This window comes from Triturus cristatus, chromosome 2_1 (assembly GCF_964204655.1).
Source record: "Triturus cristatus chromosome 2_1, aTriCri1.1, whole genome shotgun sequence".
NCBI lineage: Eukaryota > Metazoa > Chordata > Amphibia > Caudata > Salamandridae > Triturus > Triturus cristatus.
Window position 1 is genome coordinate 627400711 of NC_140581.1, and position 21418 is coordinate 627422128.

Genomic DNA, 21418 nt, shown 5'->3' on the forward strand with positions numbered 1-21418 from the left:
TAGTTAGTGCAGGCAACTATAACTCACGCGACCGCAATCCTCTGCTGATGACATATGTGTCTTTATGAAAAAAAAATATTTGCAATATATGTATAGCTAAAATATAATGGAAGAAGACATGGGCAAATAAGTGTCTAAATACAGTATTAGCATCAGCAGAGGATTGCGGTCGCGTGAGTTATAGTTGCCTGCACTTACTATAACGGGGGAATTTCATTGGTTTTTTATCAGTAAAATGTCCAGCTAACTATAACATGTGTGAAACCTATGGTTTTTTCACTGAATTTGCAAGGTTTTTTAAATGCTAATTCCTAACTATAACGTGTGTGAAACCTATGGTTTTTTCAGTGAATATATATATAAAACAAAATGCTCTTTCTATGGAAACTTGGTCCTAACTATAACTACCTACTGGCGACGGCCAGCAGGCAATATATATATATATATATATATATATGTCCAAAACTGCTGTGCTTAGCGGCTCACCAGTCCCACGATGTTGATGCCGATTCAGCAGTTACAGCAACCGAAATATGTCCCAAGAATTGCTTCAAGCGCCCTTCCACCGAAGGAGATAAAGCAGAGGAACGGCACACCAGGAGAGTGTACAAAGTTTTATTGTACACAAAAAGCAAGACGACGCGTTTCGGCGTTAAGCCTTTTTCGAGTGAAATAAAATTGGCAAATTCCCCTAGAAATAGGCACCATTGTTTTCAAAATGAAGAAAAACATAGAAGACATACTGCAATCACGTACGGCGCTTCGATCTTTCAATCAGTAACGAGATTACGTATCAGCGATAAATCCTATTAATTTCACTGGTCTCCGGTACTTGTTTGTGTAAACATAACAATAAAAGATACCATAAAATTAAGATAACAAAATCAGATCATGCTGAATTGCACTTTTCAAACAATATACATTTTGTCCGTGCCTCAGTATATACAATAAAGTTATTAGTTATGTTTGCAAATGCTCCGTTGATATGCATTAATCTGGACATTTTCCATTTATAAAGGCATAGATGCTGGGAATAGGCAACAGTAACAATCATCGATGACCATATGCAATTTGCGTTAGGAATCAAATATTGGACATTACTCCGCCATGATAATGATAATATACCATATATGCGAATATTGCCCTGTCAACATGGATTCCATCTTCAATTACGCCAGCAAAGGTCATGCATTCTTTAAAATGCACAACGCAACATATAGCAATCATAAACGTCAAGACAGTGTATTGTGGGTAATGTACGCTTACTTATCTATATACTGGTTGCTCAAATCCCTACAAAAATAATAATCATAATAATAGTAGTAATAGAGTGAGGGGTAATGTACCCTGTCGCTGCAAACCATGTAAGCAGCCATCTCCACCAGATTGTCACCTATACATATTTCATATTAGCCTACTGGTCCTCTTAAGTATCCTAGGGAATAGCCACTACAAACTTGTGTGCCTAAAGTGTGATAAGTGATATCTAAACTGTAAAAGTGCTGATGGTGCTCATAAAAGGAACTGAGTGGTACAAAAGGGGGTGGTGATGGACGGAGCATCAGAACCAATCAAACACTCACACCCAGTCAACAGATCTGGGTTTGATCCATCACCGTTCTTTAGCCCACTCTGCCACCCCAGTTCAGACATGGCCATATGCAAATCAGTCTGACCCTGTGCCTCATGGGAACAGTCCAGCCCGAACTGCCAAGCCATGCCTTCCCTGGACCGGAAACAAGCTTCCTAGGACCGGTTTCTGGCATTTCAGCCGTCTTCAGCCAGGCTTGCTTGAATCCAGTGGTAAAGTGAGCAAGGGACTCACGTCTGAGCATACCCTGCCAACTTATGGCGATCAAAGTGGTACAAAAGGGGGTGGTGATGGACGGAGCATCAGAACCAATCAAACACTCACACCCAGTCAACAGATCTGGGTTTGATCCATCACCGTTCTTTAGCCCACTCTGCCACCCCAGTTCAGACATGGCCATATGCAAATCAGTCTGACCCTGTGCCTCATGGGAACAGTCCAGCCCGAACTGCCAAGCCATGCCTTCCCTGGACCGGAAACAAGCTTCCTAGGACCGGTTTCTGGTATTTCAGCCGTCTTCAGCCAGGCTTGCTTGAATCCAGTGGTAAAGTGAGCAAGTGACACGTCTGAGCATACCCTGCCAACTTATGGCGAACAAAGTGGTACAAAAGGGGGTGGTGATGGACGGAGCATCAGAACCAATCAAACACTCACACCCAGTCAACAGATCTGGGTTTGATCCATCACCGTTCTTTAGCCCACTCTGCCACCCCAGTTCAGACATGGCCATATGCAAATCAGTCTGACCCTGTGCCTCATGGGAACAGTCCAGCCCGAACTGCCAAGCCATGCCTTCCCTGGACCGGAAACAAGCTTCCTAGGACCGGTTTCTGGCATTTCAGCCGTCTTCAGCCAGGCTTGCTTGAATCCAGTGGTAAAGTGAGCAAGGGACTCACGTCTGAGCATACCCTGTCAACTTATGGCGAACAAAGTGGTACAAAAGGTGGTGGTGATGGACGGAGCATCAGAACCAATCAAACACTCACACCCGGTCAACAGATCTGGGTTTGATCCATCACCGTTCTTTAGCCCACTCTGCCACCCCAGTTCAGACATGGCCATGTGCAAATCAGTCTGACCCTGTGCCTCATGGGAACAGTCCAGCCCGAACTGCCAAGCCATGCCTTCCCTGGACCGGAAACAAGCTTCCTAGGACCGGTTTCTGGCATTTCAGCCGTCTTCAGCCAGGCTTGCTTGAATCCAGTGGTAAAGTGAGCAAGGGACTCATGTCTGAGCATACCCTGCCAACTTATGGCGAACAAAGTGGTACAAAAGGGGGTGGTGATGGACGGAGCATCAGAACCAATCAAACATTAACACCCAGTCAACAGATCTGGGTTTGATCCATCACCGTTCTTTAGCCCACTCTGCCACCCCAGTTCAGACATGGCCATATGCAAATCAGTCTGACCCTGTGACTCATGGGAACAGTCCAGCCCGAACTGCCAAACCATGCCTTCCCTGGACCGGAAACAAGCTTCCTAGGACCGGTTTCTGGTATTTCAGCCGTCTTCAGCCAGGCTTGCTTGAATCCAGTGGTAAAGTGAGCAAGTGACTCACGTCTGAGCATACCCTGCCAACTTATGGCGAACAAAGTGGTACAAAAGGGGGTGGTGATGGACGGAGCATCAGAACCAATCAAACACTCACACCCAGTCAACAGATCTGGGTTTGATCCATCACCGTTCTTTAGCCCACTCTGCCACCCCAGTTCAGACATGGCCATATGCAAATCAGTCTGACCCTGTGCCTCATGGGAACAGTCCAGCCCGAACTGCCAAGCCATGCCTTCCCTGGACCGGAAACAAGCTTCCTAGGACCGGTTTCTGGCATTTCAGCCGTCTTCAGCCAGGCTTGCTTGAATCCAGTGGTAAAGTGAGCAAGGGACTCACGTCTGAGCATACCCTGTCAACTTATGGCGAACAAAGTGGTACAAAAGGTGGTGGTGATGGACGGAGCATCAGAACCAATCAAACACTCACACCCAGTCAACAGATCTGGGTTTGATCCATCACCGTTCTTTAGCCCACTCTGCCACCCCAGTTCAGACATGGCCATATGCAAATCAGTCTGACCCTGTGCCTCATGGGAACAGTCCAGCCCGAACTGCCAAGCCATGCCTTCCCTGGACCGGAAACAAGCTTCCTAGGACCGGTTTCTGGCATTTCAGCCGTCTTCAGCCAGGCTTGCTTGAATCCAGTGGTAAAGTGAGCAAGGGACTCATGTCTGAGCATACCCTGCCAACTTATGGCGAACAAAGTGGTACAAAAGGGGGTGGTGATGGACGGAGCATCAGAACCAATCAAACACTCACACCCAGTCAACAGATCTGGGTTTGATCCATCACCGTTCTTTAGCCCACTCTGCCACCCCAGTTCAGACATGGCCATATGCAAATCAGTCTGACCCTGTGCCTCATGGGAACAGTCCAGCCCGAACTGCCAAGCCATGCCTTCCCTGGACCGGAAACAAGCTTCCTAGGACCGGTTTCTGGCATTTCAGCCGTCTTCAGCCAGGCTTGCTTGAATCCAGTGGTAAAGTGAGCAAGGGACTCACGTCTGAGCATACCCTGCCAACTTATGGCGAACAAAGTGGTACAAAAGGGGGTGGTGATGGACAGAGCTTCAGAACCAATCAAACACTCACACCCAGTCAACAGATCTGGGTTTGATCCATCACCGTTCTTTAGCCCACTCTGCCACCCCAGTTCAGACATGGCCATATGCAAATCAGTCTGACCCTGTGCCTCATGGGAACAGTCCAGCCCGAACTGCCAAGCCATGCCTTCCCTGGCCCGGAAACAAGCTTCCTAGGACCGGTTTCTGGCATTTCAGCCGTCTTCAGCCAGGCTTGCTTGAATCCAGTGGTAAAGTGAGCAAGGGACTCACGTCTGAGCATACCCTGCCAACTTATGGCGAACAAAGTGGTACAAAAGGGGGTGGTGATGGACGGAGCATCAGAACCAATCAAACACTCACACCCAGTCAACAGATCTGGTTTGATCCATCACCGTTCTTTAGCCCACTCTTCCACCCCAGTTCAGACATGGCCATATGCAAATCAGTCTGACCCTGTCCCTCATGGGAACAGTGTAGCCCGAACTGCCAAGCCATGCCTTCCCTGGACCGGAAACAAGCTTCCTAAGACCGGTTTCTGGCATTTCAGCCGTCTTCAGCCACGCTTGCTTGAATCCAGTGGTAAAGTGAGCAAGGGACTCACGTCTGAGCATACCCTGCCAACTTATGGCGAACAAAGTGGTACAAAAGGGGGTGGTGATGGACGGAGCATCAGAACCAATCAAACACTCACACCCAGTCAACAGATCTGGGTTTGATCCATCACCGTTCTTTAGCCCACTCTGCCACCCCAGTTAAGACATGGCCATATGCAAATCAGTCTGACCCTGTGCCTCATGGGAACAGTCCAGCCCGAACTGCCAAGCCATGCCTTCCCTGGACCGGAAACAAGCTTCCTAGGACCGGTTTCTGGCATTTCAGCCATCTTCAGCCAGGCTTGCTTGAATCCAGTGGTAAAGTGAGCAAGGGACTCACGTCTGAGCATACCCTGCCAACTTATGGCGAACAAAGTGGTACAAAAGGGGGTGGTGATGGACGGAGCATCAGAAACAATCAAACACTCACACCCAGTCAACAGATCTGGGTTTGATCCATCACCGTTCTTTAGCCCACTCTGCCACCCCAGTTCAGACATGGCCATATGCAAATCAGTCTGACCCTGTGCCTCATGGGAACAGTCCAGCCCAAACTGCCAAGCCAGGCCTTCCCTGGACCGGAAACAAGCTTCCTAGGACCGGTTTCTGGCATTTCAGCCGTCTTCAGCCAGGCTTGCTTGAATCCAGTGGTAAAGTGAGCAGGGGACTCACGTCTGAGCATACCCTGCCAACTTATGGCGAACAAAGTGGTACAAAAGGGGGTGGTGATGGACGGACAGGCTATATAATTGGCATTATCGCTAATGACAATTCCCCATATGAAGAAGAGATTTCAAAGAAAAAATATTTTCTTATATTAAGAGATTTATAGTCATAAATGTTTCCATGCGATAATCTACAAGGAAAACTGGGGGATTAGCCCTGTACTCATTCCAATTAAAATCAGTGATACAGTGCAATTGATATTGAAATGAAGAACGAGATACTGCTGCTACATCAAATTCTAACCTATGTGGGTGGCCAATTCTTCCCCACTGTTTGGACCATTTGGGGTTTTTGTGTTTAAGTCAATTATATATCTGGATTCCTTTATTCTCAAATTGCGCTCCCGATCTCCACCCCGAACATGTGGCAAAATTCGGTCAATACCGAAAAAACGCAATAGTTTGTTATCACTATTGTGTTTGTGTGCAAAATGTCGGGCTACTGAGTAATTCCCATCTCGATTAGTTATTGCCCGTATATATATATATATATATTCAGTGAAAAAACCATAGGTTTCACACATGTTATAGTTAGCTGGACATTTTACTCGTAAAAAACCAATGAAATTGCCCCGTTATAGTTAGTTCAGCTAACTATAACTCGCGCGCCCGCAATGCACTGCTGATGACGTCACATATTACATCACTCATGACATGGTCAGTGACATCACTCATGACATCACTGATGACATCTCAAATGACATCACTGATGACATCACTGATGACATCATCCTTGTGATAGAGTGGCAGACCTCCTCTCACCTTAATATAAGCTTTGATACACACATTCAAAAATAGAGACTAAAAATTTCAAAACAATGGACATACCAATACCAGTTACAACAACCTCTTCAGTAATTCTAAGATCCACATACACATCCACTCATTCACCAACAGTCCTATACAGTCACTCATACATGTACTCACTCATCATATGTACTCATACATCTATACATCCTGTTACACAATGCCACTCATCCATAGAGTTACTCACACACATAGTCACTCATGCTAATAAAGAATCAAACATACATTTACTTGCATATACAGTTATACACACACCACCACACTTACTTCTACGGAAACTTACACATACTTAGTCTTTTAAACAATCACTTATAGAAACACATACTTATTCATACAGGAACTCTTTCAATCTCTCACTTTCACATATACTCACATATATACACCAATAGTCACATATACTAGTTTAAAACGTATGTAGTTACTCCTGAAGACACTATTGAGACAGTCATTCACTCACTAACACACCCATACACACACTCATCCACCCATACAGTCCTGCACACATGCTGTGTTCAACACATACAAACAGTGAGTCACTCATTCATGCACCGATGCACTACGTAATACCCCCCACCGAACCATGCAGACACTCAGACTGATACTCAAAAAAACAACTAATAACCTAAATAGGCACCCATGTAGCTACTCACCAACCCATGCAGCCACTTATACACAAAGTGAGAGACTGATACAGATATTTACATATTTAAACATTATTCACTAAGCCATGTATTCACTATGATACACTTAATCAGTCAGTTACACAATCAATTTTTCAAAAACAAATCATCCATTTAGACACTTATATACCCATTTATTCTTCCATCGACCATGAGATATACATATATAAAACATATTTAATTTTCAGAATAACACACATTCACTAGATGATGTCATCAGTGATGTCATCAGTGATGTCATTTGAGATGTCATCAGTGATGTCATGAGTGATGTCACTGACCATGTCATGAGTGATGTAATATGTGACGTCATCAGCAGTGCATTGCGGGCGCGCGAGTTATAGTTAGCTGAACTAACTATAACGGGGCAATTTCATTGGTTTTTTACGAGTAAAATGTCCAGCTAACTATAACATGTGTGAAACCTATGGTTTTTTCACTGAATTTCTAAGGTTTTTTAAATGCTAATTCCTAACTATAACGTGTGTGAAACCTATGGTTTTTTCAGTGAATTTCTAAGGTTTTTTAAATGCTAATTCCTAACTATAACGTGTGTGAAACCCATGGTTTTTTCATTGAATTTGCAAGGTTTTTTAAATGCTAATTCCTAACTATAACGTGTGTGAAACCCATGGTTTTTTCAGTGAATTTGCAAGGTTTTTTAAATGCTATTTTTTTTTTATATTCTTCATTTTTTTCAAACATATTTTTATTTTAATTTTCTTATCTTTTATAAAGACTATGCTTTAATTTTTAAAATCCTTAAATATTTTTTTTATATATATTTTTTAAAATAAACATGTAAAATTTATTTCCAGATTTTTTTTTTTTTTTTTTTATAGTACGCGTACCGTAAGCTCACGGTAAGCGTACGGTTTACGCAACGTCCGTAATCTATCTACGCTGCTTGCGTATAGTTACGCACTTTGCGTAGCCGCGCGTACTGCGCGTGGGACGCGTGCGCGCTTACGCAACACGCGCACGTTACGCGGAAGTGCCGGGAAATGACTGTTATGCGCATGTGCGCAAGCGCGTGTCTTTTTTACGCGCACGCGTACTTTTTGCCGTAAGCGCACCGTAAGCGTACCGTAAGCGTACGGTAGGTCATGTGATCTTGAAACACAACTTTTGATTGGTTGAAACTACTTTCAGTTCTAGAACTCTCCTACACCACACCCATTCCCCTCATTTCTGCTTGTGATCCCTTGGGAGAAGGAGCTGGTTTGTCTTTGGGATACGATGGCAGAACAGCAGAGCTCTTCTGAGAGTGAGGCTAGCACCAGCAGCACTGTCTTGAGGCAGAGAGCGAGGAAAGTAAAACCTTCTTATGTTTGGGATTATTTTACTTTTCCAGAAGGCCAGCAAAAGGTGAATGCACCCTTAGTTACTTGCAAGCTGTGTCAGCGTGTACTTTCTAGAGGTAATCCTGACAGGAAGTATTCCTTTGGGAATCACACCATGATGAGGCACCTCAAGGATGTACACAAAAGGACACATGCTCAACTTTTTGGAGGTAACTCTTCAGAAAGACGAGCCAGTACATCCACAGCAGCTCAGCCTGGACCATCACCTGCAGAGCTTACTCCTTCTTCTGCAGCTCAGGTGAGCCCTTCATCTGTGGGGGGAGAATCTCCTTTTGCTGGCCCTCTGGAAATGAACCCTCGATTTCGGAAGGTTGATATTCATTGCACATTTTGTAAAGCTCTAATTTGTTATAGGGAGACCAGTGTTTCCCTAGTGAATAACAAAATAGATCAGCACATTTGTAGCTTTGAATGATTTTCCCATGGTTCCTTTCCTCTGTCCCTGCATGAACACAACGGTTCTTTTAAGAGCCAACCTTATCTTTCATCTTTTTTTTACATTTTTTTTAAAAAACTTTTTTTTTTTACCGTACGCGTACGGTAAGCGTACCTTTTTTTTTATTTTTTAAAAAAAACACTAAAAATCATTTTTCACATTACAAGGTCCTTGAAAGACTACAATTATTACTATTGACTTACCATACTCACTGAAAAAAATATTTATTCATTTGTTTTTTTAAAAAATAGTTTTTAAAATGGTTGTAGTTTACGAAAATTTTCTATATCGATCTGAAAAAAAAGAAAAAAGTATTAATATTTTTAAAACATTTTATAATACAGTACACATATTTACATTTTTTCCCAAAAAATATTTTTGCCTTATTTTTGCTGTTTTCAGAATATATTGCATTTCACTATAAATTGTGAAAGCAATTGCATTCATCATTTTACAGCGGGCAAAAAAAAATAACAATCTCAAAGATTGTATTAAAAAAGCCCAGAATCTCTTCTCACTTAAACTTATCATTACAGAAATGCATATTATTCTTAAAAAATGTCATCTAAAAACAATACTTTTTTCTTTAAAATACCGTCTGATATTTTTGTTTCAGAAGTACATTCACAATAATATATCTCAAATAACTCCAAAATACATCTGATTTTATTTCCTTTAGGCCAAATAGTATTTTTTATTCTTTCCCTGGAATAAATTTCCAAGGGAAAACCATTAAAATTCTAAAGTTTAATCTGTCCAGATCTCACCGATTCTCTGTAACATTTTGGTTCACGAAAATTTTTCGAATAATTTATTTAGTCCACAATAGAATTGCTTACTTTTCCACATGGCCAAATAGTAATTTTTGAAATTATTTTTGAAAAAATTTCCAGTGGCAGTCCAATAACATTCCAAAATTTAAAATGTGCAGAAGTTACCGATAATCTCTAAATTATTGGTTTTTCAAAATTGCATTAAAAATTTAAAAAGTCCACATTACAATTGGTTATCTTTCCTTTAGGCCAAATGATAATTTTAAAAATCTTTTTTCTACAAAATTGCAATGGTAATCCTGTAAAATGGTAAAATTATTTTGTCCAGATCTTGCCAAGTCTCTCTAAAATTTAGGTTTCAGGAAGATTAGATAGGAATTTGCTAAATCAAAAGGCAAACGTTGTTTGAAAATCAATTGGGAATCATTACACAGTGTCCATCCTTTTTCACATTTTAGATAAACTGTGTAATGTCCAGAAGTAACAGTAGGTCCATCATGGAAAATTATTGCAACAGTTACAAAAGTTTTTCCTGAAATTGATAATTGCTGTCCTGTAAACTTCTTTATTAAAGTATCCAATTTTGATCCATCAGCTCTACATCGTTGCATCATTAAAATTACATACTGTCCGTATTCCCTTAAAATTAATGTTGATAACATGTCAGAATTACACTCACCACATTTCATGCTATGATTAGCATCTTTAACTAAGTTTGCAAAAGTGACTGTTTTACTCTCTGGCAATGTCAAATAAATAAACCTTTCATTATCAACAATAGAACCACTTATATTATAACAATTATCACAACTATGTTCCCATTTATAAGAGAGACCAAAAAAAATGTCAATGGGAACTCCTTCTTCTTCCACTACCTGAAGAAAATACATCAAAAATTCGTGAGCATCTTGCTGTTCATTTTGAGAAAACTGTGTTCGTCCTGAACATACATCTAAAAGTTTTCTAATATCAGTAGCACTTTCTATTTGAGTTTTATCTTTACTCAGCTTTTGAAAAAGGAGACTGAGCTCTGAACAGAATCTTTTTCCCTGATTTATTATTATCTGCTCTTGCAAACTTTCCAGATAAAAAGCAACATTCAGCACTACATTTGCGTAGCAGTTGACACCAGAGCTATTTTCAAAATGACATCCTACAACCTGTTCTTCATTTTCCTTATTCTTTTTGCTTGCAATTACATCACTCCTCTTTTTTTTCCTCTTCTCTACATCTTCATTACAGATATTCTCATTTCTCCTTTTACGAGAAACTACACGTTTCTCCAACACAGGATACTGACCTAAATGAGGAGCATAGCTTCTTCTTAATCTATTATACTCCTTTACACAGTTTGTATCAGCACTAACTTTTGAGTCATCGAAGTCTATCATGAATAAACCTGATAATGTTTTGACTCGTGACAAAGCAACATATGCCATACCTTCTTTGAACACACTAGATCCAATGTTCACAAATGCACAATCTACAGTCAATCCTTGAGACTTGTGAATAGTTACAGCATATGCTAGAGAAAACGGAAACTGCTTCCTACGTACATATAAGTCTTTCACAAGCATGAAACGAACTGAACAACGACAAATGTCTTTAACTTCCTCTATCTGATCAAATTTTATTTTTAACCATTCAATTCCATCTTTTTTCTGATAATTAATAAAACCCACAACTCTTCCCATCGCTCCATTTACTAAGCCTTTTTCAACATCCAAATTTCTCCTTAAAAACACTCTACAGTTCATGCAAACATATAGATTTTTTTCTAATCCTGCTGTTTTGGAGATGTTCTTCTCTAGTGAGTCCAATTTATTTTTCAGTTTGCCTGTTACTGTGACAGTAATTCTTCCATCCTCAATTTTGTCCACTGCTTCCAATTTCATGATCTCTTCCTTTTCCAATTTCAAAAGCTCCTCATTGAATATTGAGCATTCACGTAGAGTTGGCATTAAGCAGATGACACTTTTGTTTTCTGCAATGTTCTTGTATATCTTCTCTGCAACTATTTCTTCCTTTGGAAATAAATTATGTAGCAGCCGAGTCTGTAATGCTTTTTTGCCAGCTTCTGTGAGTAGTCCAATCCTGATATCTTTCAGAATACTTCCATATTCTTCATCGTTTGCTTGCCTCATATTAGTTGTAAGTTCCTTGTACTCAAAGAAGGACCAAATATTTGTATTACCGATGCTTCCCAATGACTTCTTCGTGTCTTCATGTGTCACAGTATTAAACACTGGTTGTCCTTTAACCGGAGTAAGTTGCAAAAGATCCCCAAAAACGATGACGTGTTTTCCACCAAATAACACGTCATAGTCTGTCTTCAAAATTTGCTGCATTCTTAAATGCACAAAGGCAAGCATTAAGTTTGATACCATGCTCACCTCATCAATAATGAGAACTTGCATCTTCTTCAATACTCTTGAAACTTCCAAGCATGCTTCTCCAGTTAGCTTGTTGAATTGTATTTTGTTCTCATGCTCCACTGGTAACATTAGCAAACGATGTAAGGTGATTCCTTTTATGTTATATGCTGCTAACCCAGTTGGAGCAGTAACCACACAAGACAAAGTAGAATCTGTTTTTTGCTTTAGGTAGCTTCTGATGACTTTAATTAGGAAACTTTTTCCAGTGCCAGCTTGTCCGCTTACATACATCCTGATTGGATGAAATGATGTGCATGAGCACTCTTTTTTTTCATGTAGAAATCCGTGTTCAATTTTGTTTTTGATCTCTTCATAAATTTGTTGCTGCTCTTGATTCAGTTGTCTTTCCAAATTTTCTAAGTCTATAAATTCTTCTTGAGCTTGATTCATAGCCGTTTCCACTTCATTCATGGCTATTGATGCTTCATTTTCAACGATTGGTTGTCCTAGGGGATCTTGACTGTATGTTCCTGAACTTTGGCTGTCCTGAGAACTGTCTCTAGCAATTTCTGCTGCAATTGTAGTTTCCTGTTCAATTTCTTCATTTAACATTTGCAGATAAGTTGAGAATGTACTGCATTGTATGCTGTCTTTGCAAGCATTAAAAGAATCTTCATAGCTCTGGAATTCTCCCAGTAGTTCATCCTCTGAACGCCATGGTTTAAACAACTGTAAAAGAGCCAAGTAGTAAAATTATTTCTTGTCGGTAGTGTCGCAACTCAGCTTCCGGTGATTTATCAAACTTCCTTTGGTTTGCTTCACCAAACATCCTTCTTCACCAACGACTTTATATTTTCCATTATTGATGTCTTCTGCAGCTTTCCGTGAATAAATGTAGTTCTGCAGCACTTCATAGAGACACATGTTCTCCAGATGATGACTTCTCTTGGGATAATATGTGTCCAACATGTTTGTTTTCAATATATCTGTACTTTCAGGTTCGAACTGTGCCAAATATTCAATTTCTCCAACAGATTTCAGTACCCGATTTCTCATTGCTGCAAGGCCTAAACTTGCCCAAATTATTCTTCTTGACTTCGAGTAGAGACTTGCAGAAGATAATCTATCTGAACATTCGTAGGATCCAATTTCTCGATGCGATAACATCTTCAAACTGAAACTGTACAGCTTCTTACTGACAGTCTTCTCGTGAGAAATCTCTTCCCACATTTCCTTCAATTCTGTTTTTTCTGATTTCGTAATGTAAGACGTTACATATCGAGCAACAGCAATGGAATTGTCAGCAACATACTGTATATCCATGTTAGCGTTCCACATGGATAAAATGACTGGGTTGTAGTCATTTATATTTTTTGATTCTTCTTTTCTTTTAAGGTTGTAGGTATTCTTAGGTGATTTTCTTGTGATAGTATGTCTCACAGCTGACATAAAACTGTTGACTCTTCCATTTGTAAGAACAGGTCTAGGAAATCCAAATCGACATTTAGTGTAGTATTTTTCTTTGCTCTTGTATTTCCGTCGACAGTATTTTCCACACCGATGACTTTGGAAACGTAGAACTTGCTCCTTTAACTTGTACTCTTCTGTGCTTTTAGGTATAGCACATGTTGCATATTCTTCAATGTAAGATAACACTGCTTCATCAGTATCTGTTCCAAACTTTGGGGCATCCTTGATCCACAGCAGCATATGAATATGAGGAGCACCTCTTGCCTGGTACTCTTTTCTCCAAAAGAAATCCACTACTTCTCCAAGGGGTGGATTTTTTTTATTGCAGATGAAGGACATCATAGCCTCAAATCTATGATTGAAATATCTGCAAACATTAACCGGATCCAATGAGCACAGTTCTCCTGCTGTCTTGTATTCGATGTTTTCAATGTTTGAATTGGCCTCTCGTAGAAAATCCAGTAAATCATCCCAAGCGTACTCGGCGCAGCTTAGGGTAAGGAACCATGTTGGTGTTCCTAAATTGCGTAACATGCATTTTAGTTCACCATGGCGTCGGTACCAATATTCATTTGTCCCACGCTGACAAGCCATCAGATTGATCAGTTGTGTTTCCAAATGATCATCTCGGTGCTGCACTTTCTCCATAAAATCCTTAGCAGACACATTTTGTAAATGTACTCCACTTTTTAAAATGTGATTTACTGCATAAGACAGTGCAGACAAGTCGCTTTCAAATAAAAGATGGAACAAATAAGGGATACTTTGTCGAAATCTGGGATCTTCAGCATATAGTCTTGTAGTCCGATACTCAGAAGCTGGAATCTGTTCCGGACGTTCATCGTATCGTCCTCCTTTTCCTTTAGGAAACAGCTGGGGAAAACATCGAGCTTCCAAGCTCTCCTCCCATACACTCACGGGATTTCCTTTTGCTTTCTTCATCTGAAAGAGATCAATATTGTCTCCCATAACTTCTTTCGAATGGAGAGGATGTATGCTAAAATGTTCATAAATTTCTTCTTCCTTTGACTTGTCCACTTTTTCAATTTGTCCACTTGGTGTTTCTGTATCTCCTTGTAAATCTTCTTCTTCTTCTTCTTCTACTATATAAATTGATTCATACCATTTGTTATTTTTTTTCAAATACAAATTTGCTCTTTGTACTTTCCGCACATCTACCAGCTCCTGCCAAATCTTCTTATTCTTTGTAGGTACACCATTAACCAGAATAATTAATGGTTCAGTTTCCAAAGTATCCGCATCAATAGTTTCCATATTTTTTTTCAAATCCAAGGGCAAATACACCACTCTACCTTTTAAACCTCTCACTAAATCTGAAGGAGGTAATTTACCAGTTTTGGGCTCCATACGTACTATGGTCTGGAACGGATGAACACATTGAATGAGTATAGACTCATATGTATTTAATTCAGAAAGTTCAGCAGGAATAGCATCCAATTCTAAATTATTATGTACAGCTCTGGTCGGCATTCTATTTTCCTCTAACTTGTTGTAGCAGTATTTACAAATACGCTGATCTTCACCCAATTCAAAACAATTTTCAAGAAATATATATGTTGCAAAATCCATCCACTTATAATTATCTTCATTTTCACTCTTTCTGTAGAGATCAACATTCCTAGTTTGTTTTCTATAATGAGTTCTGCGGCAACAAATACAAGTAACATTTGGTCTTTCATTAGAGACTATTGCAAATTTTGTTATGTGATCATTAAATGTCTTACTTACACAAGGTTCTACATTCTCTTCCACTTCTGCCTCATTTACTGTGTCCTTCTCTGCACTGTTTTGTTCAGGACCAAAGTAACAAAACTGAATTTCATCAACAACCTTCTCTACATCTGATACCGTTCCTCGGAACAGAGCCCTATTCAATTCATTTAACTTTATTGCTGGACTTTTGGCAAAATACAACCGTCTCACAAACTTTCTCATTTCAGTATGATGAACAGCCAGCATCCTAAAATGATGGAAAACACTATTGCACACTTTTCTAGATAGACAAGCAAGAGAATGACCCTGCAAACCAGTATTCTCTCTCACTCTGCATGGATCCAGACTTTGAAGCACCTTAATCTTTTGTTTTACACTTTTTTTACTATATTCTCTTAGAAACTCTCGAAATCTGTCAATAGATTCCTGACGCACAGTGCAAATACTACTACAATTCCAAGTGTACACTGGGGCTTTAGGACGTCTCCCCATTGCCTCATCTGCCATCACTTGTACCTCATCTCTTGGAACCATTATCTCCTTCTCCATTATGCAACCATTTTTTACTTCGTATGAACGACCTCTGGTGTCAACTGCATGCAGCAAACTATTACTTTGAAAATAGCTCTCTTCATTAAAAAAAGGTTCACTACTTGAGCTATGCATCCACTTTCCTAAAAACACTTTACAAAAATTTGTTCTGTTCACTACTCTTTTGCTTTTGCTTTGTGATTTCAGTACATTAACCATTTTATCTAATGTACGCATCCTATTCAAAATTAATATGAATAGTTTCCTTTTTAATTCTAATGCCTTTGCTGCAATGGCTTCAATTTCTTTTTTTCTCTTATAATATTTAGCCTTTTGCTTATATTTCTTTATATCCTTTATCAAATTGGACATAACTCTTCTCTGAAACATTTTTCTACGTATCTCTTTAAATGCTGTTTTTCTGTTTATGTTAAACTTTTCAATTGCAGAAGGTATATTTGCATTAACTAAATCCTCAATTTTTTGCTGTTCTGTAGGTTTTGTTACATTTTTCCGAGAACAGACATTTTGTACATTTTTGTTTGTTTTCAATATTTTGTTTAGGAATTGTCTTTTTTGCTTACCAGAAGATTTTTTCTTTTTCCCAACATCAGCATCTTCTACTAACTTTGGTCCTCCAGTTGTCCTCAAATATAGTTTTTTTTTTAGCGTTTTTTGAACTCGAGATTTTGTAGGCATCTTAAATTTTGTTCACTGTTCTTCAGCAATACCTGCAAAAAAACTAAAAAAAAAATTCTTTATTGAATTTAAATATATTACTACATTTCTTTTCACAATAGTCACAAAACGAAATTTCTTTGCCAATTTGAATGCACACAAACTCCTCTTTTTTTTTGGGCAAGTGAAAATCTGTATAACAAACTGTCACATTATGAAACCAAGCTGTTTTTTTTTCAGACCACCACCGTGTGTATTCTCTGTGACTGCCTACACTCCAGCAGGGGCAACCAGCCTTAGTGATGCTGAATGTATTTGCATTACAGACTTAAACCTGAAAACCCCACTCGCTTCTAATTACTGTGCATGACTATACATGGCAAGCACATGGGTGTGTGCTAAACCTCTGCTTCTTCCCCCAAAAATTCGCTCCTCTTTTCCATCTACTGCAACTGTGAAATCACCAGAGCAAGACGCAATACATTTCTGCCTATAATTCTTCTATGCACACAGAGTCATGTTTTCACATTAGTGCCAAAACGAAATTTCTTTGCCAATTTGAAAGCACACTTACTGCTCTTTTTTTTTCGGGCCAAGTGAAAATCTCTTTTTACACTTTGAAATCACTTTTACAGACTGACACATTCTGAAACCTTTTTTTTTAAATTTATTTAAATGCACATGTCCAAGCTGTTTTTTTTTCAGACCACCACCGTGTGTATTCTCTGTGACTGCCTACACTCCAGCAGGGGCAACCAGCCTTAGTGATGCTGAATGTATTTGCATTACAGACTTAAACCTGAAAACCCCACTCGCTTCTAATTACTGTGCATGACTATACATGGCAAGCACATGGGTGTGTGCTAAACCTCTGCTTCTTCCCCCAAAAATTCGCTCCTCTTTTCCATCTACTGCAACTGTGAAATCACCAGAGCAAGACGCAATACATTTCTGCCTATAATTCTTCTATGCACACAGAGTCATGTTTTCACATTAGTGCCAAAACGAAATTTCTTTGCCAATTTGAAAGCACACTTACTGCTCTTTTTTTTTCGGGGGCAAGTGTATATCTCTTTTTTCAATTTGAAATCACTTTTACAGACTGACACATTCTGAAACCTTTTTTTTTAATTTATTTAAATGCACATGTCCAAGCAGTTTTTTTTTCAGACCACCACCGTGTGCATTCTCTGTGACTGCCTACACTCCAGCAGGGGCAACCAGCCTTAGTGATGCTGAATGTATTTGCATTACAGACTTAAACCTGAAAACCCCACTCGCTTCTAATTACTGTGCATGACTATACATGGCAAGCACATGGGTGTGTGCTAAACCTCTGCTTCTTCCCCCAAAAATTCGCTCCTCTTTTCCATCTACTGCAACTGTGAAATCACCAGAGCAAGACGCAATACATTTCTGCCTATAATTCTTCTATGCACACAGAGTCATGTTTTCACATTAGTGCCAAAACGAAATTTCTTTGCCAATTTGAAAGCACACTTACTGCTCTTTTTTTTTCGGGGCCAAGTGAAAATCTCTTTTTACACTTTGAAATCACTTTTACAGACTGACACATTCTGAAACCTTTTTTTTTAATTTATTTAAATGCACATGTCCAAGCAGTTTTTTTTTCAGACCACCACCGTGTGCATTCTCTGTGACTGCCTACACTCCAGCAGGGGCAAACAGCCTTAGTGATGCTGAATGTATTTGCATTACAGACTTAAACCTGAAAACCCCACTCGCTTCTAATTACTGTGCATGACTATACATGGCAAGCACATGGGTGTGTGCTAAACCTCTGCTTCTTCCCCCAAAAATTCGCTCCTCTTTTCCATCTACTGCAACTGTGAAATCACCAGAGCAAGACGCAATACATTTCTGCCTATAATTCTTCTATGCACACAGAGTCATGTTTTCACATTAGTCCCAAAACGAAATTTCTTTGCCAATTTGAAAGCACACTTACTGCTCTTTTTTTTTCGGGGGCAAGTGTATATCTCTTTTTTCAATTTGAAATCACTTTTACAGACTGACACATTCTGAAACCTTTTTTTTTAAATTTATTTAAATGCACATGTCCAAGCTGTTTTTTTTTCAGACCACCACCGTGTGTATTCTCTGTGACTGCCTACACTCCAGCAGGGGCAACCAGCCTTAGTGATGCTGAATGTATTTGCATTACAGACTTAAACCTGAAAACCCCACTCGCTTCTAATTACTGTGCATGACTATACATGGCAAGCACATGGGTGTGTGCTAAACCTCTGCTTCTTCCCCCAAAAATTCGCTCCTCTTTTCCATCTACTGCAACTGTGAAATCACCAGAGCAAGACGCAATACATTTCTGCCTATAATTCTTCTATGCACACAGAGTCATGTTTTCACATTAGTGCCAAAACGAAATTTCTTTGCCAATTTGAAAGCACACTTACTGCTCTTTTTTTTTCGGGCCAAGTGAAAATCTCTTTTTACACTTTGAAATCACTTTTACAGACTGACACATTCTGAAACCTTTTTTTTAAATTTATTTAAATGCACATGTCCAAGCTGTTTTTTTTTCAGACCACCACCGTGTGTATTCTCTGTGACTGCCTACACTCCAGCAGGGGCAACCAGCCTTAGTGATGCTGAATGTATTTGCATTACAGACTTAAACCTGAAAACCCCACTCGCTTCTAATTACTGTGCATGACTATACATGGCAAGCACATGGGTGTGTGCTAAACCTCTGCTTCTTCCCCCAAAAATTCGCTCCTCTTTTCCATCTACTGCAACTGTGAAATCACCAGAGCAAGACGCAATACATTTCTGCCTATAATTCTTCTATGCACACAGAGTCATGTTTTCACATTAGTGCCAAAACGAAATTTCTTTGCCAATTTGAAAGCACACTTACTGCTCTTTTTTTTTCGGGCCAAGTGAAAATCTCTTTTTACACTTTGAAATCACTTTTACAGACTGACACATTCTGAAACCTTTTTTTTAAATTTATTTAAATGCACATGTCCAAGCTGTTTTTTTTTCAGACCACCACCGTGTGTATTCTCTGTGACTGCCTACACTCCAGCAGGGGCAACCAGCCTTAGTGATGCTGAATGTATTTGCATTACAGACTTAAACCTGAAAACCCCACTCGCTTCTAATTACTGTGCATGACTATACATGGCAAGCACATGGGTGTGTGCTAAACCTCTGCTTCTTCCCCCAAAAATTCGCTCCACTTTTCCATCTACTGCAACTGTGAAATCACCAGAGCAAGACGCAATACATTTCTGCCTATAATTCTTCTATGCACACAGAGTCATGTTTTCACATTAGTGCCAAAACGAAATTTCTTTGCCAATTTGAAAGCACACTTACTGCTCTTTTTTTTTCGGGCCAAGTGAAAATCTCTTTTTACACTTTGAAATCACTTTTACAGACTGACACATTCTGAAACCTTTTTTTTTAAATTTATTTAAATGCACATGTCCAAGCTGTTTTTTTTTCAGACCACCACCGTGTGTATTCTCTGTGACTGCCTACACTCCAGCAGGGGCAACCAGCCTTAGTGATGCTGAATGTATTTGCATTACAGACTTAAACCTGAAAACCCCACTCGCTTCTAATTACTGTGCATGACTATACATGGCAAGCACATGGGTGTGTGCTAAACCTCTGCTTCTTCCCCCAAAAATTCGCTCCTCTTTTCCATCTACTGCAACTGTGAAATCACCAGAGCAAGACGCAATACATTTCTGCCTATAATTCTTCTATGCACACAGAGTCATGTTTTCACATTAGTGCCAAAACGAAATTTCTTTGCCAATTTGAAAGCACACTTACTGCTCTTTTTTTTTCGGGCCAAGTGAAAATCTCTTTTTACACTTTGAAATCACTTTTACAGACTGACACATTCTGAAACCTTTTTTTTTAAATTTATTTAAATGCACATGTCCAAGCTGTTTTTTTTTCAGACCACCACCGTGTGCATTCTCTGTGACTGCCTACACTCCAGCAGGGGCAACCAGCCTTAGTGATGCTGAATGTATTTGCATTACAGACTTAAACCTGAAAACCCCACTCGCTTCTAATTACTGTGCATGACTATACATGGCAAGCACATGGGTGTGTGCTAAACCTCTGCTTCTTCCCCCAAAAATTCGCTCCTCTTTTCCATCTACTGCAACTGTGAAATCACCAGAGCAAGACGCAATACATTTCTGCCTATAATTCTTCTATGCACACACAGTCATGTTTTCACATTAGTGCCAAAACGAAATTTCTTTGCCAATTTGAAAGCACACTTACTGCTCTTTTTTTTTCGGGCCAAGTGAAAATCTCTTTTACAGACTGACACATTATGAATCCACCATGTGTAACTACAACAAAAACAATTCCCATTTCTATTATTCATTTCTTAAGTTACCACATACATCCCCTCTCAAACTGTAAACTCACCTTTAAAATTAGTTAGTTGTGAAAGAAATGTGTCACTCAAACAGCAGATTATCAGAGCCAGGATCTCTGTTCTGTACACCTCTCTCCTCTCAGCAGAACCAGATAATGGCAAACTTTCCCTCTATTTTTCCACACATATACATGTAAGTTTCAAATCTCAGTGCTTCCCCCTTTTTTTCAAATGTAATGACACATTTCTATTGGTTGAAAACCAACCCTTTTCCAAAAGTACCCTGCCCCCAACTTGACTTCTGCCTAGTACCCTTCCCCCAACTTGACTTCTGCCTGCTACCATAGCAACAGCTCATGGAACACTGCTGTGTGCAGTTAGGTCAGAAGTTCGACACACAATGTTTCAATTCCACAGAGCAAGAGTGCTTGACTTTTCAAACCTAACTGCAAATCCATAGTACTGTTCTTTGGTTACACATTTTTTTGTACCAATACAAAACATGCTTCTATTAATTTTCACATACAGCCTAGTTTTTTTTCTAGAATGGTATGAAACAGCCAATCAGTTCTTTTTGTTTTGTAAAAAATATGTATGCCTCCATTTCCAAACTGTCTTTCTTTTCATATTGCCATTCTACTGAAAGACAC

At 39.6% G+C, this 21418-nt stretch overlaps 2 protein-coding genes across 2 annotated transcripts in view; both read right to left on the reverse strand.

Moving 5' to 3' along the window:
* Positions 1-21418, reverse strand: part of SLCO4C1 (solute carrier organic anion transporter family member 4C1) — a 499215-nt gene that overhangs the window by 164076 nt on the left and 313721 nt on the right. The window lies entirely within an intron of this gene.
* LOC146865699 (uncharacterized) lies at positions 12716-20928 on the reverse strand. The gene is made up of 2 exons (XM_085640761.1): positions 20819-20928; positions 12716-16439 (listed from the first exon to the last, which is right to left on the reverse strand). Exon 2 carries the CDS (start codon positions 16394-16396, stop codon positions 12716-12718), a length of 3681 nt encoding a protein of 1226 aa, XP_085496887.1. The 5' UTR covers positions 16397-16439; positions 20819-20928.